We start from the raw sequence: 26,069 nt of genomic DNA on the forward strand, positions 1-26,069 counted from the left end.
GGCGAATGTGTTCATCGCGATTCCATCAAGGGCAGAGAAGGTGGAGGAGGCCACCAAATGATCGCGGGAAGCACGGGGACTTCCGGGACTGCATGATCTCCTCATGCACCTCGGGAGCGAAAGGTATTGGGGGCGGGGCCCAACAGCTGTCGGGTGCCGTCCCCAAAAACCAATCGCGCAACCATGAGCACTCGCGACTGGGCGGAGTTCCACACCAGCGCGAAACCCGCGGCTGCCCGAGATAACATGGCTGTCAAACTTAGGTCGGATCAGGCAGTGCTGACATACCCGGAGGCGGAGCACAACCTAATCGTCATCCCCAAAGGACTCCAGCCCACCTTGGGATGCGGCGATCGACATCTCACTGCTATCTGGAGCGTGAACGAAACGAACGAGGCGTCAGAGACGGGCCGCTGTTTCAGTCCAACACTCGCGGGTTTAAGCAATGTGCGAGAGGGGGCGTGGCCCGAGGAATGATCGTCGGGGTTCTTAATACCACGGCACCGCACTCAGGTCACCCTGGCCACCAGCCAAAGTACCACCTCTCTCGGAGACGGTAGATTGGGGTGTGGCAGAGGGGACTCTCTCTCCTCACGGAGATCACTGAGTCTCGACCGCAACATCGCGATGGTCACGTTCCCGCAGTGGGAACATGACGCATCCACAAACACTGCCCGAACGTGCTGAAGCCCAAACACATCGAGCAGTGAATGTGCCCAAAGACAGCAACGGAGATCGATCGCACCCGGAAATGCACGGGCGAACCGTCTTGAAAAAGACGTGCCACGCGCAAGCTCTTTTTGTGAGAGGAAAGCTCTGCAGAGTGCCGAAGCGCCCAGGGAAACACACACACAGCTGTTGCAGATCACGGCACAGATCAGCAGGCAGGCAGCATGAGATCGCTGGAACGCGCCGTAACACCAACACCCTGGAGAACCGCTGGTCTCGAAGACTGAAGAGAAGACTTCAGAATTCAGGCTTGTAGGAGTGAAGAGATCCTCTTGGCTCCAAAGCAGAAACATAATGCGATGTTGCCAGCGTACTTCCTTATATACCCACGAGGTGGGGCGGAGTTACGCATGCAAATTCCGCATGCCCATGGCATTGGCACTGCCATTGGGCGCTGTTGAATACTCGAAGATGATTGGCTTCTAAGCGAAACCCCCCATTCGTTAGTCACTAACGTACGTCGTAGTGACTGAACGAAAGGGAACTAGGGTCCTGGAAATGCGTTCCTGGGATTGCGGTTCTCCGATTCGGTAGGTGGCGCTGTCACAAAAAAATAGGGTCCTAGAAATGCGGTCCTAGAAATGCGGTCCTGAAAGTGCAGCCTCCGGTATTGCAGCCGGATAATGTTGTTGAATGGGGTCTTTGCCAGACTACTTGCAGAGCAAATCTAAATTTGCCGGAAGTTGTCTGGGTTTTCCCAGGCTAATAACCCACTGATCTGATCTTTGTTTTCGTCTGAAAGAAGATATACACATAGGATGACTTTAGGGTGTGTAAATCATGAGCTTTGGGATTGTTTTCTGATGAATCGGAACCGCCCCAGGAGGTGCACAGTATAAAGGAATGTGCACGCAGAAGTTCGGTGCTGCGCCCCTGGTGAAGACATACACGCTGTTATGTTTGATATTGATTCTTTCTTTCTTTCTTTTTTAGAATTATTGTACTTTGTATTATCCTGAAACTTTTTAGTAAAGTAAAGAAGGAAACCATACTGTGGTTATTCTTATAAACTTTTTCATTAAGTTTCAGAGTGATTTTTTCCTGTAGATATCTACACTGATCTAAATCTAGATATTTATATAAAATTGCTAGCAACCTGCCCAGCTGAGCAAGCTTTACTACACCGCCGGGGACTCCTGGAACAATCCTTGATCAGCAGGTGAGATCAATTTATGATTGATGAAGATATTAAGGGTATAGCCTATAAGATGTCTAATTAGGAAGTTACAGCGGTATAAAAAAAAAATACAACAATACACACGTCAGTATTTAGTATACTAAGGTGACCAGATTTCTGAAATGGACATTTCCTATTTGAGTGGTCAAAATATCCCTAAAATCTCATTTGTTATTATCTTTTATTTGAAAAAAAACAGGGACAATATTGTTTTTTTGTTGTTGTTGTGGGCTCCCTATATTATTATTAACATTAATAATTATTACGATTTAGTTTGATTATTAGGATTTTTGGTTTGGATTTAATACAATTAAAAACAACAACAACAACAACAAAAAACCAACAACAATGAAAACAGTTAATAGTAACCGTTGTAAATAACAAGCAGTTCAAAACAATATTATAACATGAATCAACAAAAACACATGACAAAAAAATAGAAAAACATAAATATGATAAATAAAACTATTTAACAAAAAGTTTATAATATTTTATTATACTAAATTACTTTTTTTACTTCAAATGTTTTGTTACGTTTGTGCTTGAAAATAACTTATACTATCCTTAACTGGTCTTGTTATTTTGCATTTTAAGCAGAAAGTATGTGTATTCTGAACATGTATTTGTTGCAAGTGTAATTGTTTGGGTTTTTTTATAGTTAAGATGTGTGGTAACGTTAAACACTGCTTTGTGAATGCATAACTCTTGGGGACAAAACAATCCCACCCACCCTGTTGAGGCTCTGTTATAAAGCACAAACAAACAGTATTACTTTAATTTAACATGAATAGTTAGTATGTTACTACCTTGAAAGTGATAATGATGTTTCCTTTGATATTTGACGAACTGGCTTTTTAAATTTTTTTATACTGTCGTCTGAGGTCAACCTATGACGTTTGTGTGGTTTTTACATTCAAAAACATCATAATGAATAAGTAATAGACTATTTTCTGCCTTGGTTTTGAGGCTCTCTGAAAAACACTCGGATTTGATGGGCGTGCCGCAATGAACACTTGGAAGTAAACGCCCACGGCTACGATTGGATAAGATTTGCATATTTAATGAGCTTCAGCTTCAGTCCATATGGGTATCATCTGGGGGAAATGCTCAGAGGACTCGCAAAATATCAAACAAACACAATGATTAAATCACACACACACACACACACACACACGCACGCACGCACGGACGCACGCTCGCTCGCTCGCACGGACACACACACTCACTCACTCACTCACTCACTCACTCACTCTCGCGGACGTGGAGACACACACACTCGTGCCTGGCCCGTTACAAGTCCGATCACGAGTGAACCAATTCAATAACACCTTCTCCACCCTGTGACAGCTTGCTAAGTTATGTAATTAATAGATTTCAAACGATCTGTAATGTTATGCAAAACTAACACATATAAAAAAACATGTTTTAGCCTACTCACATAAGTGTGTGTTCAGAAGGAAGCTTATGCAGGGACGATCCTTAGTTCACGAGTCGGTCGGCGGGGCTACAGAAGCATATTTTTCTGTAGAGGCGGCGTCTAGGTCCTATTATGTAAGAGATCCGCATATTCTGAGAGCTCTCGTTTTCTAGGCCTGGTGTCAATAAAAGCTTTTTTGCCTCGTCCCACCTGCGCCTCGTGCAGAGGCACCATGCAGAGCGGTGATCGTCACATCACCTGCACTCTCCCAGGGCGGCTGCCTGGAGTGCGACGAAATGGCACTGCCGACCCTGCGGGCTCGGCTTGCCATCTTCAACGATGTTCCCACCCCATCCGCTCTCCCTCTTGGACCGCGCAGGAAGAAGCTCCGCGACCAGAGGCGGGCGGCGCACACCAGCGGGCACACAGCGGTCTTATCCCCACATGTCCCGCCCTCACCGGTCATACACTCTGCCTATTCTCTCCTCGTGCCGCACTGTTGCGCTGCAGACAGAGAATACCAGAGTAGACGAGCGATTCCACAGCAAGCGAGCTCCCCTCAGTTAGCACTCTCAGAATCCTCTTCGCCATCTTCAGCTGAGTCACCATATTTTGCCCACCCTCCGCTAGAGGACTGCAGTCAAAAGCGACGCACCCATCCAAAGCTCTGGCTGCTGGAGATGTCGAGAGAATGGCTTACGTCACAGCGCGCGCGCGCTGCTTACGTCATAGCGCGCTCTCTGTCTAAAATGGCGGCAAAGCCTCGCGGCTGTTTTTACTCTCTACACTTCTCCCAGTTCCCTCTATGAGGCGACTAGAAGAGGTTCAACACTGCAGTAACTAGCCTGTTATGAAGCACGCACGGCTGCACACATAACGCTATATTAACGGTGATCCTAATAAAGGCTCAGAGCTGCTGGAACAGGGGTATGAGGCGGTGCACTTTCGCACACAGGGATGCCGGCTCGAGCCCCAGTTAGTCTCAATTTTGAGTTTTTTCTCTGTTATACTGTAGGCAGTGTGTCCATGATACAGTGTGCACCCCTGCATATAGCACTGTTAACTCAGTGCCACATAAACACCCTAAACCCACAAACTTCCTTTACGTTCTCCCAATCCCCCTTTATTCTGGTGGCCGTAGATGTAAATATGATAGCCAGATAACCTGTTGTCAAATAAGTTTGTCTGCACACTAATGCTGGTTGGCTGGACCGCCACCACACTCTCTCAATCCGCATTTCACGAGTTCACATTTACAAATAAGTCAGATAGAATAAATGGTATGCGTATTTGGCGTGCTGTTCGAGGAGAGGGCTCCAAGCTCGGTATTTGGCCCGAACCCAGAGTACTCCCCCCGTATGTCTGGTTTAGGAAGTAACCAGGTGAGTGTGAGGAAGACGGGGTGGTGGAGGGATGCTGAAAACCTGTCAAGGAACTTTGTTGAGTTGACTGGGTATTTATATGATCCTCCACTTGTGCTGATTGGGTAGACATGTTGATTACTGACTGCTGACAGCTGGTTTGAATGACATTATGATTGGATAGATCATTTAAACACTTGCTCCTCCCGAACTTTGTTAATGAAACATCATTTCTCTGTCCCATGCAGTCAGGTGACTAGAGACTTCAATTTCACAGCCAACGAGCCTGTTATAAAACACGCTCGCCTGTACACAGACGCTGTTTCCACGGAGACCTAAATAAAACACGAAAAGAGCTTTTTCTATGTAGGAAATGTGCCCACTTACAGTCTGCACCCCTGCACCCAAGTATTTTTCACATAGCGCACTCGCACCACAAGCGAGTCACGCTTCTACAGCCTCTACTTCCTCATTCCATATAAGGATGGCGGTCTCAGACCCATCCTAGATCTCAGACAGCTGAACAAAGCGCTGATGAAGCGCATGTTCAGAATGCTGACTATAGCCCTATTCGCACGGGATTAGTATTATCTGGGGACCTCTGGTGATTTGTAATAATTGCAGAGAATGTCTGTGATCTTAATCCTGTGCGAATTGGCCATGTCTGTAATTTGTAAAGTAAAAATTCCCCCGCAAATTACCTACCATATTTATGGTGTGTTTAATGTTATTCTTAATGAAAAACACAAAAACAGAACTGTACAATGACAAACTCGCTTAAATGGGCGCTTTTACATTTAGCTTTGAAACTGAATCTTCCGCTGTATAGGCCTATTGTTATTATATTGCTAAGTTAAGTTTTTAATTGTAGCGTCTGTTCTCTAACTGAACTAAATTATTTTTATTACTATAAAACAATCAAAATGATATCGATACGACAGTTTATAATTTCATACAGCTATATCTATAACGATAAAACATTTACAAGTCTTGACATTATATCCGGGAGATAGTCAGTAAATTCGAGTAAAATCACAGGCTTGATTATCCCGTGCGAATGCACCACACAAAATTCAGATGTGGGGGAGTAATTTCTAAATCACACAAGGTCCCCAGATAATACTAATCCTGTGTATTCAGATAGCGCCCCATCACAGGCCATTCTTGAGATTCACCTTCGAGGGGCAGGCTTATCAGTACACAGTCCTGCCATCTCTGGCGCCCCGCATTTTTACAAAATGCATGGACGCAGCACTAGCACCCCGAGACTAAAGGGAGTGCGCATTCTCAACGAGACTCAGTTGATGACCCACAGATCCTGGCTCCTCAACCATCTAGAATGTTTGGGTCTCAGGATCAATATGGAGGAGTGCTCTATCTCCGACCCAGAATATTGCCTTTCTGGGAACACGTATAGACTCAACACGGATGAAAGCGTGGCTTACGTCGGAGCGTGCGCACGCCATTCAGAGTCTGGCAGCGTCGTTCAAAGCTGGCACTTACACATGTTTCAGAAGAGGTTAGGTCAGATGGCCTCAGCATCGGCAGTACTAGAGCTGGGCTTACTGCACATGCGCCCCCTCCAGCATTGCTTAAAGGACCGCGTCCCAGCATGGGCGTGGCGGTCGGGCCGGTTACGCATCAAAGTGAACCACAGCTGTATCAAAGCTCTGGCTCTTTGGTTAGTGAACGACTGGTACCAATCCGGCGTGAACATAGGCTCGATTACGAGACGGAAGGTGGTCTCAACAGATGCATCCAACCTAGGATGCATCCAACCTCATTGCCCAATATATTTCTACAAACACAGGGATGCGCTGGCCCATGTTTGGCCCAGACTCCCTCTGTATGCGTTCCCTCTGGTCACAATGATACCTCAGATAATCAGAAGGATCAGGAAGGACAAATGTGCGGTACTCTTGGCAAAAAGGCAGCTGCACATCATAGCTACTATCAATTCGCAAGGTATAATTCTACTGTCAAGTTTCATAAGATCTCTTCTCTCATAAACTACTGAACTACTCAGGGTTCCTGTGGGGTCTTAAAATGTCTAAAATTCAAAATGTTAAATTTAAGGCCTTAAGGTCTTAAAAAGGGCCAGATTTTCATCCGAGGTCTTAAATTTAATTTAGCTAGGTCTAAAAAAGGTTATCCTCGTTCATTTCCAGAAACGCTGGCCACAGAAAGTTATTACACAGTAGCAAAAAAGTATCGAACCGTAGACCACAACACGGAGCTATAGACTCTAGAGTCTCGAGTCTTGGCTACGCTGCCCTCAGAACGTTCGTTCGGTGTGTTGTAGTTCTTTCTGGGAGAGACGACAGAGCGGGCTCTGTCCAGGGAAAGACACGGGGCTAGCCCATAGGGGTAGCAGATACCGTGGAGAGTACACATATGGGGTAGCCGTTAGGGGACCGCAACATATGGAACCCAGCCTACACACGGCCGCAACGTCTGACACCGAAGGGGTGATGGAGGGGCTCACAGGGTTAGCCATTTCCGGGGAATTCAACTGCAGCAAAATAGACGCACGTATCCGGCCCTAGAGGGCGGGAGTGGCGTTGCAAGCCAACACTAGAACGGGTACTTAGCGCTACTGGCCACTGGGGGCGAGGATGCGGGAAGATACCGGCTCTACACGGAGGCTATAAAATCTAGCGAACGTGTTAGGTGTCGCCCAGCCCGCAGCTCTACATATATCTGTCAGCGAGGCGCCTTGAGCCAGCACCCAGGATGAAGCTACACTCCTTGTGGAGTGCGCTCGCACCCCAAACAGGCAAGGCACGTCTTGGGACTGGTAAGCCAAGACGATGGCATCCACTATCCAGTGGGCCAACCTCTGCTTGGAGACAGCCTTTCCCTTCTGCTGGCCTCCGTAACAGACGAAAAGCTGCTGTGAGGTTCTGAAGCTCAGAGTCCGGTCAACGTAAGCGCGAAGAGCGCGGACGGGACATAACAAAGCTAGGGCTGGGTCTGCCTCCTCCGAAGGCAGCGCTTGCAGGTTCACCACCTGGTCCCGAAAGGGAGTGGTGGGAACCTTGGGCACGTATCCAGGCCGGGGTCTGAGAGTTGAGAGTTGGCCGGCCCGAATTCTAGGCACGATTCGTCGACCGAAAGTGCATGCAGGTCCCCTACCCTCTTGATTGAGGCCAATGCCGTCAGGAGAACTGTCTTCATGGATACAACAGGATTTTTATCTCAACAGACTGCAAAGGCTCAAATGGAGGCCCCTGGAGTGCTCTAAGCACCAGGGCTAAGTCCCAAGAGGGTAACGAGTTTGAACGAGGAGGATTCAGTCTCCTCGCACCTCTGAGGAACCTGACGATTAAGTCGTGCTTAGCTAAGGATTTACCGTCTACTGCATCATGATACGCCGCTACTGCTGCGATGTACACTTTGAGGGTGAAGGGAGACAGCCTTCGCTCCAGGCCATCCTGCAGGAAGGAAAGCACAACGTTAATCGAACACTTCCGGGGGTCTTCCCGGCGGGAAGAACACCACTCAACGAACAGGTTCCACTTCAGAGAGTAGAGGCGCCTCATAGAGGGGGCTCTAGCTGAAGCAATGGTGTCTACCACTGCTTGTGGCAGGCCACCTAGAACCTCCGGATGCGGGTGCCATAGAAGCAGGTTCTTCCTCAGGGGGATCGGCCAGGGAGGGGCTGTCGCGAGGAGAGTGAGTTCGGGGAACCAGGTCCGGTTGGGCCAGTAGGGCACAACTAACAAGACCTGCTCCTCGTCCTCCCTGAGAAGGCTCACTGGGGGAAACGCATACTTGCGTAGGTCCCGGGGCCAGCTGTGCGCCAGTGCATCTGTGCCTAGGGTACCCCCAGTCAGGGAATAGTACCACTGGCAATGGGTCGACTCCGGAGAAGCGAACAGGTCTACCTGTGCAACTCCGAAGTGGTCCCATATCAGCTGGAAAATCCGGGGGTGGAGCCGCCATTCGCCCGGAGGTACTGACTGACGAGAGAGCTCGTCAGCTGTCTGGTTCAGCGCACCTGGGATGTGAATGCAACGGGAGCTTAGACCACCCTGTCGGTTGATGTACGCAATGGCCGCAGTGCTGTCCGAACGGACCAGTACGTGCTTGTCCCGGAGCGGTTTCTTGAACCGGGCCAGGGCAAGACGTACCGCCAGTAACTCTAGGCAATTGATATGCCAACGCAGTTTGGGGCCCTGTCCCTGGAAGCGGTCTTAGGACACAGTTGCATCGCTACCGACCGCTCCACTGGGGGGACACCCACATAACCCTTAGCCACGCCATCATCGAGGGTAGTGAGGACGGAGGAGTCAGTCGATCATGCACGAGCGCTGTAGGGCGCCGTCCACGACTTTGTGAGCTCCTGATGCACTTCCATAAAGAAAGGTACTGGGGCTGGGAGCTGAGAACCAGCACGGTCCTTTCCGAGATACCAATCGTCCAGCCACGAGGGTTCGGGACACGGTGGAGGGTTCCACTCGAGCCTGACACTCGCGGCGGCCCGGGAAAGCATAGCCGTGAGCTCTGGATCAGACTCGGACAATGCTGCCACACCCGAAGGGGGCAGCGCATCCAAATCCTCATCTCCAGAGTCCATTAGCTCGTCCCCCGATGCAGATATCGATAACACATCCTCAGTCGGAGCCCCGAAAGTAACGGCTGGCCCCCCATGGGAAGGACCAGCACACTCTTCCGGAAGCTCTACCAGCGCAGCGGAGGGGGGAGGAGCCCGAGGAGCCTGGTGACCCGGCGGGGGTGCCCTCACTGTGACCCTCAGGTCTCCACCAAAGGCATCAGCCAAAGTAGCAGCCCTCTGCTTTGCAGCAGGAGGACCACTAGATCGGGGGATGCGCAACGGGACTCCACCCCTTTTGAGGTATTGGAGCCTAGACCTTAAGACTACGATGGTCATGTTCGCACAGTGCGAACATGAGTCATCCACGAAAGCCGCCTCAGCGTGCTGAACGCCCAAACACGTGAGACAGCGATCGTGGCCGCGGCTCACAGCAGTTCAAAGGTGCAAGCCCGCTGTGAGCACTCAAAGGAAAAACGCCCAGCAAGCTGGGACAACAGCTGTTTGTTTTTTTCTCTGCACGCGACCACCGCTGCAAGGCACCGTCACACCGACACTGGACACCGGAAAGCAGGTAGGACCTCTCTGACTCGTTTAGCAAAAACACTCTTTGTAGGAACATACAAAAACGTAATGTTTAAAGCAATATGTGGTACTTCCACTTATTTACCGTATTTATACCCGCAACGCGGGGCGGTGCGTGGAATGCGTGAACCGCATGCCAACGTTCATTGGCTCGTTTCTGTACACTCAAAGTAGATTGGTCTCTGAAAACAGATCCCAATTCGTCGGTCAGTTCCGACGTACATCGAACGTGACCGACTGAAAGAGAACCATGTTTTTCTTCAATTTACAGTTTTTTCCCCACAGTTGATACATAAGAGGCTCATATTTCATATTAAATACATAGATTTTAAGAAATTGATATCACAGATAAAAAGCACAGAATTTCATATTTGTTTTTAAATAATACATATTTAGACTTTTCTAATGATAAAATAAGTTTTCTGTAAAATATAAATATTATTATTAAATACTCTATTTTTATTTTTTAAATAATGAAAAGGTTACTGTAATAGTAATATTTCTTATGTTGTTAAATATGTGTATTTATCAAATATAATAATTATTACTCATATTAATATATAAACATTAATATATACAAATGTTATAAACACACACTTTTCATTTGTAAAAAACAAAACAAAAAAATGTTTGCATTTTAACCAGAATAATCACAATAAAATAGATATATTCAATTCAATTCAAATTTATTTGTATAGCGCTTTTCACAATACACATTGTTTCAAAGCAGCTTCACAGAAAGTGCATTTCATAAATGTACATTGAAAAATGTTAGAAAGAGAATGTTAAAGAAAAATGTTAGAATAAGTTAATCAATCATGTATTATTTTAGGCCATAACAACGCTGGCGTTGAGCCGTCTCTTCACAGGCGTCGAGTCGTCTCATCACAGGTGTTGGGGCATCTGAAGTCTCCATGAGAGGCTGGATACAAACTGGAGCTGACGAATTAGTTACCTCGGGACTAGTGTCCCGAGATAACAACAGAGAAGCAGATGGGAAATAATTAGCATAGCTGCTGTTCTGAATACTAATGCTTTTGATCCGATTTAACTGTAGTATAAAACGTATTTATAATGTGAATGCTTGGCTAAAGAGATGCGTCTTTAATCTAGTTTTAAACTGGGACAGCGAGTCTGAACCTCGAACAATATCAGGAAGACTATTCCAGAGTTTAGGAGCTAAATGAGAAAATGCCCTCCCTCCTTTAGTGGACTTAGATATCCTAGGAATGACCAGAAGCCTCGAGTTTAGTGATCTTAAAGAGCGCGATGGATTGTAGGGCGATAGAAGATCCGTTAAATACACTGGAGCTAAACCATTTAGGGCTTTATAGGTCAGTAGCAATACTTTGTAATTGATACGGAACTTAATAGGTAACCAGTGTAGAGATGATAAAATTGGTGTTATATGATCATATTTTCTTGACCTAGTAAGAACTCTAGCAGCTGCGTTTTGGACTAACTGTAGCTTGTTTATTGATGATGCAGGACAACCAGCTAATAATGCATTACAGTAATCTAGTCTCGAGGTCATGAATGCATGAACTAACTTTTCTGCATCAGAAATAGATAGCATGTTACGTAGCTTAGCAATGTTTCTAAGGTGGAAAAAAAAAGGTGGCCGTTCTTGTAACATATGAAATATGATTTTCGAAAGACAAGTTGCGGTCTAATATAACACCCAGGTCTTTTACTGTAGTGGATAAAGTGACAGGACATCCTTCCAAGTTAAAGTTGGTTTTGTGGGCAGTTTTTTGGACCAATAAGTAATACCTCCGTTTTATCTGAATTTAATAGCAGAAAATTACACGTCATCCAGTGTTTAATATCATCAACACATGCTGTCAGTTTAGATAATTTAGCGTTTTCATCTGGTCGTGATGAAATATATAATTGAGTGTCATCAGCATAACAGTGGAAATTAATTCCATGTTTTCTTATAATATTACCAAGTGGCAGCATATATATTGAGAATAGCAGAGGGCCTAGCACGGATCCTTGCGGCACCCCATAGTCTACTGACGTTATCTTTGATTTTTCCCCATTTAGACAGACAAATGGGGACAAACGCCCTGTTGACGTGGTAGCGGTCTGATAAATACGATCCAAACCAGTTTAATGCCTGTCCCTGAACACCAATGTAATTTTGAAGTCGATCTAATAGTATTTTATGATCTATAGTATCGAACGCAGCACTAAGATCGAGTAGAACTAGTATTGAGATACAGCCTTGGTCAGAAGCTAGAAGTAAATCATTTGTGATTTTAACGAGCGCGGTTTCTGTGCTGTGATGCGGCCTGAATCCTGATTGAAATTTTTCATAGATATCATTTTCTTGCAAGAAAGAGCACAATTGAACGGACACAACTTTTTCTAGTATTTTAGACATGAATGGAAGATTTGAAATTGGTCTGTAATTTGCTAGGTTATTATGATCTAATTGTGGCTTCTTAATGAGAGGTTTTATGACTGCCAACTTGAATATTCTTGGAACATGACCTAAAGATAAAGACGAGTTAATAATATTGAGAAGATGCTCTTCCACTACAGGTAACAACTCTTTCAGTAGTTTAGTGGGTATTGGATCTAATAAACATGTTGTTAGTTTAGATGCAATGATAAGTTTATTTAGCTCTTCCTGTCCTATAGTTGTAAAGCGGTGTAGTAGTTCTTGAGGGGCGATAATTGCGGTTAAATCATAAGACATCATTAAAGATTGTACATTTACAACTTTGTTTCTGATGCTTTCTATTTTCTCAGTGAAGAAATTCATAAAATCATTACTACTAAACTGTAACGGAATATTTTGTTCAGGCGATGCTTGTTTATTTGTTAGTCTAGCCACAGTGTTAAATAAAAACCTTGGATTATTTTGGTTATTTTCTATTAGTTTGCGGAGATGCTCAGCCCTGGCTGCTTTTAGGGCCTTTTTATAACGTGACATACTATCTTTCCACGCGATTCTAAAGACCTCTAAATTAGTTTGTTTCCATTTACGCTCTAAGTTACGAGTTTCTCTCTTGATAACATGTGTAGCACTGTTGTACCATAGTGCTTTAGTTTTCTCTTTAACCTTTTTTAATCTAATTGGTGCCACAATTTCTAATGTACTAGAGAAAATGGTGCTCATACTTCTAGTCATTTCCTCTAGTTCATCTGTTTGTTTGGGTTCACTTAGCAGCTGAGACAGATCAGGTAAGCTATTTGAGAATCTATCTATAGTGGTTGGAAGGATTGTTCTGCCTGGTCGATAATGTGGCGCAACATGACAGATTTCAGCAGTACGCAGTATGCAAGTTACCATGTAATGGTCAGTGACATCATCACTTTCCGGTATAATATCTATATCGGTTGGGTTGGTTCCATGTGATATAATTAAATCTAGTGTGTGATTAAGACGATGAGTGGGACCAGTGATGTTTTGCTTGACCCCAAAGGAATTTAATAGATCTGTAAACGCAGCCCCTAACGCATCATTTGTGTTATCTACGTGTATGTTAAAATCTCCAACAACTAATGCTTTATCGACATTGACCAATATTCCCCAAATCGTGCAGCATAGGTTGGAGTGGCCTGTTCAATCTCTATTAGGCTATTAATATGCTGTTTTGTAATGTTTCATATTTTTGTAATCTTTTCTATTTGAGGGCAAGTTTGTTTTAGCCTATTTTCATTTTGGGCCTGTAAATTAAATTAATACTTTTTCAATGACTGAATTCACTGTAATAAAAGGATTTTTTTTCCAGAATTTCTTTGATTTGAATATTTTTGGTAATGCGTCGTGTAGGTCTTAAATTTCAGTCTTTATGGTCTTAAAATGTCTGCAAGAACCCTGACTAATACCAAATTCTGTCACATACACTTGTAAATCCAGCAAGTGTAAATGTTAAAGTTCCGTGTTTGAGGATGGTTGTTCAACTGAGTAAACATGGTCATCATTTACACACCCTCAAGTTGTTCCAAACCTCTATGAGTTTCTTTCTTCTGTTGAACACTTTCTTCTGTTGACTTCCATAGGAGGGGGAAAAATACTATGGAAGTCAATGGCTACCGTCAACTTTTTAATTGCCAAGATTTTTTCAAAATATCTTCTTTTGTGTTCAGCAGAAGAAAAACTCATACAGATTTGGAACAACTTGAGGGTGAGCAAATGATGACCAGTTTTGGGTGAACTATTGCTTTAAGCAATTAAACAGTGACATAACCACAAATAGTTTTTTGATGTCAAATTAAATGACTTTTCAAAAGAATATTATGGCATAATTGTACAGAAGTATGGCTGTAGTGGGGCTATGATGACAATGATGACAATTTTCATTTTTGGTTGAACTATCCCTTTTAGTACTGTTGGTCAGACATTTACTTACCATGCCAACATTGTCACCTCAAATATTTAATATTTCATATTTTTGTTTATGTTTCTCCAAAGTAATGCCATTATGTCGTTATTCTTTTGAAAAGTCATAATCTTTAATGAGCCATAAAGTGAAACAAACATTTATTGGACCTTTAGAATTAATGCTTTGTCTTGCATTTATAGCAAAGCTCAGATTTTATTCTTGCCAAACCAACATTTTCACAGGTCCATCCCAAATTTGTTTCCCCAAATTTTGTGAGATGAAGTTTTACATTTTACTGTGTTGGCCTGTTGCCCTCTGAAAGTGCTTCACAAAAAATTAACTTGTATATATTTTAGGGCCACATTGTTTTGCTTTTGTAGAATTATGGCATTTAATATTCCTGTGAAAATTCATTTTATTCAATGAGCCATAATGTACTCATTGCTAACTTTTTGATGTTTCAATGTTTATTTGCTTTAATAACAGTAGCCCAGCTAACAAAAATGTATTCTATGAACATTTTACAAATGTTAAGGAAACATTCCATATTAACATTTTGCAAAAAAAAATGTGAATGTTACTTTTGAATGTTCTCTGAAGTAGTAACATTTAAAAAACTATGAACATCCATCTAAAATGTTTCAGGAGAAGAGTTCCATGAGCGATGAATAATGTTTTTGTGCTTATGTTTTGAGAACATTATTAAAGTCTAGATAACTTCGAACGAACATTCTATTAACGTTAATGGAAGAACGTTCATAACTTTGATAGAACTTTGCAAGAATGTTAGCTAAAGTTCTGAAAACATTCCATTAGCTGGGAAGGTGTGAAATGTAATATTTACAAAAACTGACCAGCATACACAATAACATGCTGCGTGAAACATCTGATAATGTTCTAACTGATTGCTGTAAGTCCTGACAAGCCATATTTGCGGCTGACTATTAATCGATTTGACCGTTATATCCAATTTTACAACTTGGTTGCCATAAAAATGTAACCCCTGGAAAAAAATAAAAAATTTAATTCCAACAGCTTTACAGCTCAAATAATGTGCACACTATAACATAATGAATGTAGGAGATTTTAAAATAATATTAAAAGCTTTATATTTCTGCTTTAATTGACCTCCATTTAATTGACCTCCATTTAAAAGCGTAAAAAAAAGAGGATTTTTCTGCCACAAATGCTGATTGACTTTAACCTAAACTGAACCCGGAATATTCCTTGGAAATAAGTGTTTTTAAAATAATTTGTTTATCTCTGAGATTGTGATCTGTTTCCTTCTTCAGGTGAACTATAAGATAAGAGCTTAATACCGTCTTCCTCCAGACACAATGGCTGAGATCTTCGACGACCCAGAGAAGCTGAAGAGGGGCCTTGTGAAGGTTCTAAAATGTGTGGCCGCCATCTCGTCTGCAGCAGCGGTGGTCAATCCCATCTTCGGCGTGGCCGGCTCTCTCATCCGGGTGGTGCTGCACCATGTGGACGATGAAGACATTCAGAAACTCAAACAGGAGTTTGACAGCGTGAACCGAGCCCTGGATGAAATTTCGCAGCAGAACCGTCAGGCCCTGCTGCAAATCGAGAAGGAGACGTTGGACAGACAGTACCACGATGTGGAAGCAAACATTTTAAATCAGTTCCGCAAATTCATGGAGATCGTGGACGCCAACCCGGAGGACCTGAAACGCAAGAGGAAAGATTTCGTCGAGAGCTACATGAATGACAACGAAGACCAGAACATGAACACGCTTTACGAAGGCGTGATCGGGAAGCGCAAAATCTTCAGCAAGCCCATCCTGGAGGTGTACATGAAGCATTCGCAGGGTGACCAGCACGTCATGGAAAACCTCTGCACGCGACTTGCCTACCTCTTCTGCATCGGGTTCATCTCTATGATGGCTTACTACGGCATCATAGGGGACGACTTGGAATCTCGGAACAAGGAGTGGGAAAAGAAAATGAAGAACGTGCAGGAGAAAATGCAAGAGGCAATGCAAGAGGCAAGGCAGGGCAAGGCAAGTTTATTTGTATAGCACATTTCATACACAGTGGCAATTCAAAGTGCTCGAAATGAAATTAAAATATTCGTAAGTGAATAAAATAAAAATATATATACATATAGTATAACCCCTATCTGGAGTGGAAGGAAATGGAGAGTCAGGTTTACTTAAAAAATATTTGTCAGGTAACTGTGCATTTAAACATTACCGTTACAGACAAATCTTCCTGGACTGAACCACCAGGGCTATCTCTACAGATCTATCCGTCAGAGCAGATCTAAACGGATCGTCCTCGCGCCGGAGGGATTTCGATTTATCGCGCTCCTGTCTCTCAACCTCTTCCACCCAGACAGCCTTAACAAAAAAATAAAAATAGTAAAAAAAAATTAAATAAAAAGTCCCCTATCTGGAGTGGAAGAAAATGGAGAGTCAGGTTTACTTTAAAGGGGGGGGGGAAACACTCAGTTTCAGTCAGTCTCATGTCAATCTTGAGTACCTATAGAGTAGCATTGCATCCTGCATATCTCCGAAAAGTCTTTATTTTTATTATAATTATAAAAGGAAGATGCGCTGTTCCGAGTCTTTCCGAAAAAAGCCGTGCGGCTGGGGGCGTATCGTGTGGGCGGAGCTAAAGAATGTCGAGCGCGCGCCGCTGTTGAGTGCGTCTGAAAGCTGCGTCATCCCTAAAAGCGGGAAAAAACTTTATTCAACATAAAAAATGGCTTTTAATCAGATACAGCCATACATCTATGATCCGGAATCAGACCCAGAGGCTGAAGTTGAACATGAGCAGCAGCAAAAACGACTAGAGCAGGACATCTCTATGTGGTATAAGTTACACTAACTATAATATGCTTAGCGGCTTGTGTTATTTACACATTTATACTTTAATTATATCGTGTGTGTGTGTGTGTGTGTGTGTGTGTGTGTGTGTGTGTGTGTGTGTGTGTGTGTGTGTGTGTGTGTGTGTTTACGCGTGGTTTGTGTAGACACGATTTGTAGTAAGCGGACTGGTTTTGCGCGTCAGGCTAGTGTTTTAACGTTACATAGAAAGACATGGAATAGTAGCGCATTTGAATGAAGAAGCGCGCTTATTTAGTTCAACATATTTCCCCATTCTTTGTGTATTGTTGTTTGGAGTGCTTTTACAATACACAAACATACACATATAGTGGCCAGCTAAACAAATGTACACACTATACATCGCATGCTCCATTGATCAATACGTGATCATGTTTGGGCTACTTGATGGGCATAGGCAAAAACAGACATTTGAAGCAGTCTTACTCACTGCCTGCGGTTCCAACTTTGGGACCTTTATCGTTGGGACCGCTCCATCCTTCAGTATTAGGCGATTTGAAAATCCGGAAAAGCAAATTCCATCCACTTTTGCCTTAACGCGGGGTTATTTGGCTACGAGCCAGCGCTTTGATGGGCGTAGCCTATTGCTTTCACGCGCTCTCTCTCTCTCGCGCGCGCGCGCGCGCGCGCTCTTCCGGTAGAATTGAAATACTCCAATCAAACGTCCACCTTAGCTTTTGAAACTGTGTCCATGTTTAGCATGGGAATCCAAGTCTTTAACAGTGCAAAAAGATCAGTATGCATGAAACAGCATTTCACCCCCCCTTTAAAAAAATTTGTCAGGTAACTGTGCGTTTAAACAGTACCCTTATAGACAAATCTTCTTGGCCTAACTTGAGGCCGTTCTCTAGATGTTTTACCCGTCAGAGCAGATCTAAACGGGTCTTCCTCGCACCGGAGGGAGTACTGAAAAAATATTTGTCAGGTAACGGTGCATTTAAACATTTCCCCATCTACACGGTCCTTCCTCTTACCACCAAGGCTATACAAATCTATCCGTCAGAGCAGATCTAAACGGATCGTCTTAGCGCCGGAGGGAGTTCGATTTATCACTCTCCCGTCTCTCAACCTCTTCCACCCAGACAGCCATAACAAAATAAAAATAAATAAATAAAAAGTATAATTAAAACAAAAAATAAAAACGGGGTAAAATTGAAACATAAATTAAAGTGCAAGTAGTTTGGACAACGCACAGTGCTCATTCAGTAAATGCATAATTAAAACAAAAAGTAAAAACAGGGTTAAATTGAAACATAAATTAAAGTGCAAGTGTAAAACTTCACTCAATTTGGTACAGACACAAAGTCTGCGTATATGGACCAGTTAAATAAGAAGGCTAAATTCGCTCAATGTATATTTCCCAAACAAATAAAATGAAAAATTCTTTAACCACCAATTCAATTCTTTCTGGTATCCTTAAAGGGATAGTTCACCCAAAAATGAAAATTAGACCATGATTTACTCACCCTCAAGTCATCCTAGGTGTATATGACATTCTTCTTTCAGACGAACACAATCAGAGTTATATTACAAAAGTCCAGGCTAATCCAAGCATTATAATTGCAATTAAAGCTGCCAGCAGTGATGAAAGGGCCCTCGCACATGCACCGCCACCCGGTGGCCTCAGGAAAACAGTGAATAGTGGGAATAGTGCATTTAAGTGGGTAAATATAGGATAAATATGGCAAACTCACTTCAATGTGCCACACTTCCTTCTGCCAGCAGGTGGTGCTTTGACTATAAGTGAATATTGCCATGTAGATGTCTTCAGTTCAGGACTATTATCAAACATGTGAAGTTTGAGGCAGATCAGACATTGTATACCTGAGTTACAACAACTTCCTGTTTAATGGCGTAAATCACATACATTAGCACGTAGCCACGTGTTGCAAGATTTAATGTGTTTCTAGCATGTTTGGGAATTCATGGCATATTTAAAAGTGTTTCTGGGAGTGAATTATAGTTTAAAGCATGCCATTTGTCTTTTAGCATTGTCTTTTCACTTTATTAAGATCAGATTCTGCGGGTAAAATTACAATAATAAGGTGACTTGACTTGCCCAAGAAAAAAATACTTGGGACTTACTTGAGACTTGAAGGTTCAGACTTGAGACTTACTTGAGACTTGCACATGTGTGACTTGGTCCCATCTCTGGTCTTTCGATCGGCAGGGGAACTTTCAACACTTTTTCCATAAATTGAACACGGAAGGCGGTCGGCCGAAACTTTACTTTATAAAGTTTTAAATATGGATATTTTTCTTACACAAACGCATCGATTCGCTTCAGAAGACCCCAGGGGCACGTTATTTGACAGACAGACGCATGTTTTATGGACTTCAAAAACAGAGCAACTATTACTGCTATAATAACGCTTGGATAAGCCAGGACTTTTTTAGTATAACTCCGATTTTATTCATCTGAAAGAAGAATGTCATATACACCTAGGATGACTTGAGGGTGAGTAAATCATGGGCTAATTTTCATTTTAGGGTGAACCATCCCTTTAACTCTGTTCTCTCTTACTTCCCTTACAGGTTTCAAGACACAATAGTGCTCAAGGGACTCAAAAGGTAAGTATAATCACCAAAAATGAAAAAAATAAAATAGTTTTTATAAAACAATGAAATTAACCTTTCATTTGGTCCCTTCTTGGTTTCACTATTTTCTCTTTCAGTTTTTTTTCCCTGAAATAATCAATTGAACCCAGTTAACAATGAATTCACCTTATGAATTTACCTTATGAATGAAAATTCAAATATCGAAAATGAGTATTTTCAAAATGTGTTCAGTAGCTAAGTCTCTCATATTATTCACAACTTTGTGAACATGGATTGAATGACGATTGTATGTGTTTCTCAGTCTATCCTCTGCAATTGAATCCTTTCGAAAGAACAAGTGCTGTTATATATACCCACCTTCTATCGTTGATTAAATTGATTAGCTTAATATGCTCCCCTCGTGTTTAATTAGGTTTTAATTATCTGAACATGCTTCACTTGTGTTTAATTAGGCTTAATTATCTGCACGTGCTCCTCCCGAAATTTGTTAAAGGGGTGGTAAAACACATTCTTTCGAAGGCTTGATTGTGTTTGTGGGGTGCACTGTAACATGTGTTCATGCTTCGTTTTAAAAAAATTGCATTATTTTTCATATATTTTACCTTTATTCTACACTGCTCTGTCCCTCCTTGTAAAAACGGTCTGATGGTTTCCGGGTTGTATGAAGCCAGTCCCTCAAAAATATGCAATGGACTCAGATTGGTTAGCTGGCCCAGTGTGTTGTGTTTCGCTAACCGCCTAGTGCACGTTTGTCGGAAACGTCGCGCCCCTTACCTTTACCGGTAGACTGTGCTTTGGTAGTATTAGAAACAATGGCGTCAATAAAACCATACCAATTTGAGCCCGAATCAGACCCAGACAATTTTAGTGAAGATGATCGAGCAGAACCTGTTTATTCCTCAAGAGTAAAGACTGCAGATCTATAGTGACCGCTACTGAATGGCACTGTTACTTTTGTATTTTTAGAACGATTATAGCCAAATATCTGTCGCAAGAAACTATTAACCCAAAAGGAACACTAAACATTGGCTTTACTATAGTAGCCAAATCAAACAGAACCATGTTTAGCATGCCTTTAGATAAACAATACATAAAAGCTCTAATCAAAGAATAATTTACACTAAGGCCAAGTTCGCTGTTGAGATTTTAAAAAAAGTTTGTAACGTTAGGTGTTTGTCGGATAACGTTAAGTATGAATGAGCATTTAACAAACTGGTTTGCAGAGCCAAACAGCGTTGTCATCTGTTTACTTCCTTGCTACAACGTACAATTAATAATACGAACTATTACAGGAAAACACATCGACAAAAAATAAATCATACTTACAGGTTGTGGCCCGTAAAATCCATCTTTCAGGACAAGCCGTTGTGCGAATCCTTCATTGAACTCGCGAAGATTGTGGAAGCTTTCCTCCGTGAAATGTGCAGCAGGAGCCGCGCGCGCCTGTTGTGCATTAACACTGGCAGTGTTTGTCTCGCGTAGCTGAACCGCGGCTCGTGTATTGCAAATACAGACGAATATTGTCCATTATGTCACATTTTCTGGTCTTCTCCTCCGACCCCTGTCTGTCTCGTGCTTTGATTTATGATGGGCAGCATATATCTGCTGCAAATGCGACCTGTTCCCCTCTGTCTCATACACACATGCATATAACATGTTGTATGTTAAACGCACTGCAACGCACCCCCGTCCCTAGAAAGGCTGAACAAAGTGGACCTGCAATCCGGATGAAAATAACAGCGTTTCGTCTGCATTGCGGCAACAACACTCCAGCCTACTAACTATCTATACCACAACAACGCTTCCCCGCGGCGATACAAAATGGCCTCGCCGCCCTTATTTAATATTCTCGGAGGAGGGGTTTATGTAAATATTGGGGCTGGTGATGTCAGAGACGCTGGAGGAATGTCTGTAGCCCCTACTGACCGTTTGCTGTAGTCCTTAGAAATAGATTTCTTTAAAAGCAAATATCTCCCTTTGCTTTAAACTTTGAACGTTGTAACTTTGCAGATGTTGTTTATGCTCAAACAGCAACATTACACACTAGCTAAAGTTAGAAAAGTGAAAACGTGGTTTACCACCCCTTTAATGAAACATCACTTTTGAGATGATAGTAAGCTGATTTAGTTATTGCTTTGACATGACTACTGAAACCCAGATTCCTGACTTGATCTTTAGTTGTTTGACCCCTAGCTTCAAGGTATGCCTTCACCTTGAGAATTTCATCTTTGTTTCCAAATGCAAGGAGTTCAGTTTTGTCTTTTGCATTTGCACAGGGAATCGACGGGGCTGGTAAAAGACAAAGAGTCAAAGAGGTGCTGACGAGTTGCAAGTGTTGGAGATGATGCCTTTCTGCACAACCAACGCTCTTTATCGCCTTTGTGCTTTGCCTTTTCCTGTAATGGACTTCATCGACCTGGAGCATTATCCTCCAGATGAGTGCAGGTCATGCTGACGGTTACGCAGTGATGCCATCTCATTTCCTATAATCTGCTTCTTGTTTTTGTTTTTTTTTAATCACATGATCACATTTTCTTCATGCCTTGCCTCAGTTTAAAGGGGCTATATGCGTTTTTCTGAAATTTAAACTCGCGACTGACACCTGTGGCCAAAAAACAGAACTGCTCTTATTTTCTGCTCGCTCTCGCAGCGGTGGTGACGTCACATCCGCAGACAGCGCGGGAAAAAACGACCCGCCAGAAAATAGGAAAAATAGGATACAGGCTTATAGGTGCACCCACTGTGAGCAGACAAGGTGTCAGTATGCTCATCAGGAGATGTTTTAGTCATAAATGGTCAAATAAAAAAGGCTATTGTTACGTTTATTTTGGGGAAAAAGTTGCATATAGCCCCTTTAACACAATGTGATAAAAATAATTCACTCTAATCAGAAATCAGATTATCGCGTATTCTTCGCTTAAATGCTTCAGTAGTGCCGTCCTCGGTTTGATCTATCATAACACAAGATTTTGCGGTAATAAAGGAGTCTACATTGATCCATACTAGAATAATGATTTCAGAATAATACAAGATAAATCAAGATTAACATTTATTTTGGCCAGACAAGAAAATAATTAAACAAGAATCCATGGTACACAACTGATCAGCGTAAAAACATAAACACAATCGCAAAGTAATATGAAAATAATTTCAAAGAGTCATCATGTCTGACACAGTACACACAGTGTGTGTAAGTGTCTCAAAGACACTCACACAGCACCACATGGGAGTTCTGGCTGCAGTTTCCCAAATGGCAGCTATGTTACCCTTCCTTATATACTATCGGCCAGAACAAAAGGGTTATAAATAAACACAAACACCTGGTTTTGGGGGAGAGGATCAGATATCTTTGAAGAGACCACTCAAAAGGGAGAACAGAATTCTCATTAGTTTTCACTCTTTCTAATACTACCAGTGACTGCAGTGAAACTGAGACCATTTTACCAATCGCACATTTGAAAGGACACCAAACATGAAAGGGATAAAACAATAGATTAACAAGTTACATCAACCTGTGGAATATCTGCATTCTGTGACTTGAAACAGGGCAATGGAAGGGCAAAATGGGGAGGGGGGAGAAAGTTTGAGCAGGGTGGTGTCCCACAGTCTTTCTGTGAGATCTGGGGGTTAGATCTCAGCTTTTGTCTTATCAGCAAAACCGATCCTTACAATGGTATCCCTGTTCTTAATTGGCCAGCAAATTTGCCTGACCTTAACCCCATAGAAAATCTATGGGGTATTGTGAAGAGGAAGATGCGATATGCCAGACCCAACAATGCAGAAGAGCTGAAGGCCACTATCAGAGCAACCTGGGCTCTCATAACACCTGAGCAGTGCCACAGACTAGGGGTGTAACGATTCATCTACTACATCGATGTATCGATTTATTTTCCTACGATCTAACTACATCGATCTGTGCTCGGCAAGTTGGCCTTCCGGACGACATATATCGATCTAACATCGTTTTAAAAGGTAATCAATCGATTGTATCGATCATAGGAAATAACGCATTGGATTTAAGCACGTCAGACTTTAAATGGATGTTTTTTCTTAGCACTTTTAATGATAAAGGCGTTAAACGTTACTCGATTCAGTCTGCCAATCTGTGACATCATCGCAACGCACGCACCAGCAGCAGCGCTAAGAAAACAAAACAGCATGGCGTATGGCAGAGGAGAAGCCAACCAGCGAGAAATTATCAAGCCACCAGGAGAAAGAGCTAAGTTAGTAACGTGTTACCTGTACTTTCAACCCTTGCTAAATGTTACCTGTGCATTCCTGGGACCAGTGTGCCAGCAGAGCGAGTTTTAGTACAGCTGGCGACATAGTGAACGCACAGAGAAGTGTTCTGCGGTCAGATCATGTTGATATTTTTGAAAAAGAAATATGTAGAGTCATTGAAGAGTAGTTGGTTACATTTTATCTTTTGTTAAATATTGTTTGTTTATTAAACTGAGAGTAGTAGCAGGTTCAGCCAGTTTATTCAAACTGAAGAAATGTTGGTTGCACTTTATTTTTGATATTAATATTGTATTTGTATTATTTTAATGTTGAAAAACAACAGCAAAAGTAACAGGTACACCTACTATTAATTAAACCTGAAGAGAAGTTAGTTGCACTTTATTTTTGATATTAATATTGTAATATTATTATGTTGGATAACAAAAGCAGAAGTAGCAGGTTAACCTACTGTTGAAATGTTGGTTGCACTTACTGTGCTTTTATTGAAAATGTATTGAATATTGAAAATGAGAGCAGAAAAGGTTAACTTCCTGTTAATTCAACCTAAACTGTTGGTTGCACTTTATTCAAATAAAATTTGAATGCATTTGCCATTAATTGTTGTTTACTTGTTTGTTTATATCCATAATTAATTGATACCTGATTCCCTTACAAGAAACAACAGGAATCTAGGAAACTTCACCTGCACTGACCAGTATCCAGATATTTATTTCAGTCACACAATTTTTGGCTAAAAAGTTACTGAATCGATTTCAGGTCACTGAATCGTTTCGGATCGTATCGTTCTAAATGAACCAAAATCGTCCTTGAATCGTATCGACAACCTCAAATCGTGATACGAATCGAATCGTTGTTAAAACGAATCGTTACACCCCTACCACAGACTGATCGACTCCAGGCCACGCCGCATTGCTGCAGTAATTCAGGCAAAAGGAGCCCCAACTAAGTATTGAGTGCTGGACATGTTCATACTTTTCATGTTCATACTTCTCAGTTGGCCAAGATTTCTAAAAATCCTTTCTTTGTATTGGTCTTAAGTAATAATCTAATTTTCTGAGATACTGAATTTGGGATTTTCCTTAGTTGTCAGTTATAATCATCCAAATTAAAAGAAATAAGAATTTTAAAATATATCAGTCTGTGTGTAATGAATGAATATAATATACAAGTTTCACTTTTTGAGTGGAATTAGTGAAATAAATCAACTTTTTGATGTTATTCTAATTATATGACCAGCACCTGTATATAAATGCCCCTATACTTTTTCAATGTCTCAAGTATTGGAACATGTTACTACCTTCCTAATCATTATTAAAATAAATTTTCTTGTTATTCAGTCTTTGGAATGCTGTTGCACTTGTAACGCTGTACAATATTGTTAAATTTTTCAATAAAGATACAAGGAAATATTCCAAGTTGTTTTGACTTACAGACACTTAAGGCTTTTTAATGTTTTTGAAAGAAGCCTCTTATGCTCAACAAGGCTGCATTTATTTGAACAAAAAAATACAGTACAAACAGTATTACTGTGAAATATTATTACTATTAGCTGGATTCAGTTGTAATATATTTTAAAATGTAATTTATTCCTGTGATGCAAAGCTGAATTTTCAGCAGCCATTCAGTATTCAGTGACGGTGTCATTATGATCTTTCAGAAATCATTCTAAGATCATTTCTTAATATTATCAATGTTAAAAACCATTTTAAATGCTTATTTATTTTGTGGGAATCATGATACACTGCCATTCAAAAGTTAAAGATAAAAAAGGACAAAAAAAGAGAAATTAATACTTTGATTTAGCAAAGGCACATTCAATTGAGAAAAACAAAAGGCAGTAAACACATTTATGAAATTAATAAATATTACAAAAATAGTTATATCATCAGGATCACTCAGATCATCAGGATCAAGTCAATTAGAAATACCAAGGGTTCACTCAAAGCAAGGAGAGTCTGCTTTTAGCTATTATGCCAGCCGTAGCTGGAACCAGCTTCCTGAACAGATCAGATGTGCTCCAACAGTAGCCACTTTCAAATCCAGACTCAAAACACATCTGTTTAGCTGTGCATTTACTGAATGAGCTGTGCCACTGTACGTGCTTTGTCCGAACTGCTTGCATTTTAATTTATATGCTTAAATTTAACCCTGTTTTTATTTTTATTTTTAATTATACTCTTTATTTTTATCTTTCAATATTTTCTTTATTTTTTATTTCTTTAAATTCCTATTATAAC

The 26,069-nt window shown here is 41.9% G+C and overlaps 1 protein-coding gene across 1 annotated transcript; it reads left to right on the forward strand.

The window, feature by feature from the left end:
• The first annotated feature begins 1,559 nt into the window (after positions 1-1,559).
• LOC307139078 (protein rapunzel-like) lies at positions 1,560-25,236 on the forward strand. Its single transcript, XM_079837883.1, has 4 exons — positions 1,560-1,888; positions 15,457-16,185; positions 19,567-19,602; positions 21,867-25,236. The coding sequence occupies exons 2-4, from the start codon at positions 15,502-15,504 to the stop codon at positions 21,933-21,935; spliced, it is 789 nt and encodes a 262-aa protein (XP_079694009.1). The 5' UTR covers positions 1,560-1,888; positions 15,457-15,501; the 3' UTR covers positions 21,936-25,236.
• The last annotated feature ends 833 nt before the right edge of the window (positions 25,237-26,069 follow it).

This window comes from Gobio gobio (assembly GCF_949357685.1).
Source record: "Gobio gobio genome assembly, chromosome: 15".
NCBI lineage: Eukaryota > Metazoa > Chordata > Actinopteri > Cypriniformes > Gobionidae > Gobio > Gobio gobio.

Coding starts and splice junctions, on each gene's coding strand:
- LOC307139078 (XM_079837883.1), top strand. CDS start 15,502: ATGGCTGAGATCTTCGACGACCCAGAGAAGCTGAAGAGGGGCCTTGTG. Junction 16,186..19,566: donor AAGAGGCAAGGCAGGGCAAG/GCAAGTTTATTT, acceptor CTTCCCTTACAG/GTTTCAAGACACAATAGTGC. Junction 19,603..21,866: donor GTGCTCAAGGGACTCAAAAG/GTAAGTATAATC, acceptor GCATTTGCACAG/GGAATCGACGGGGCTGGTAA.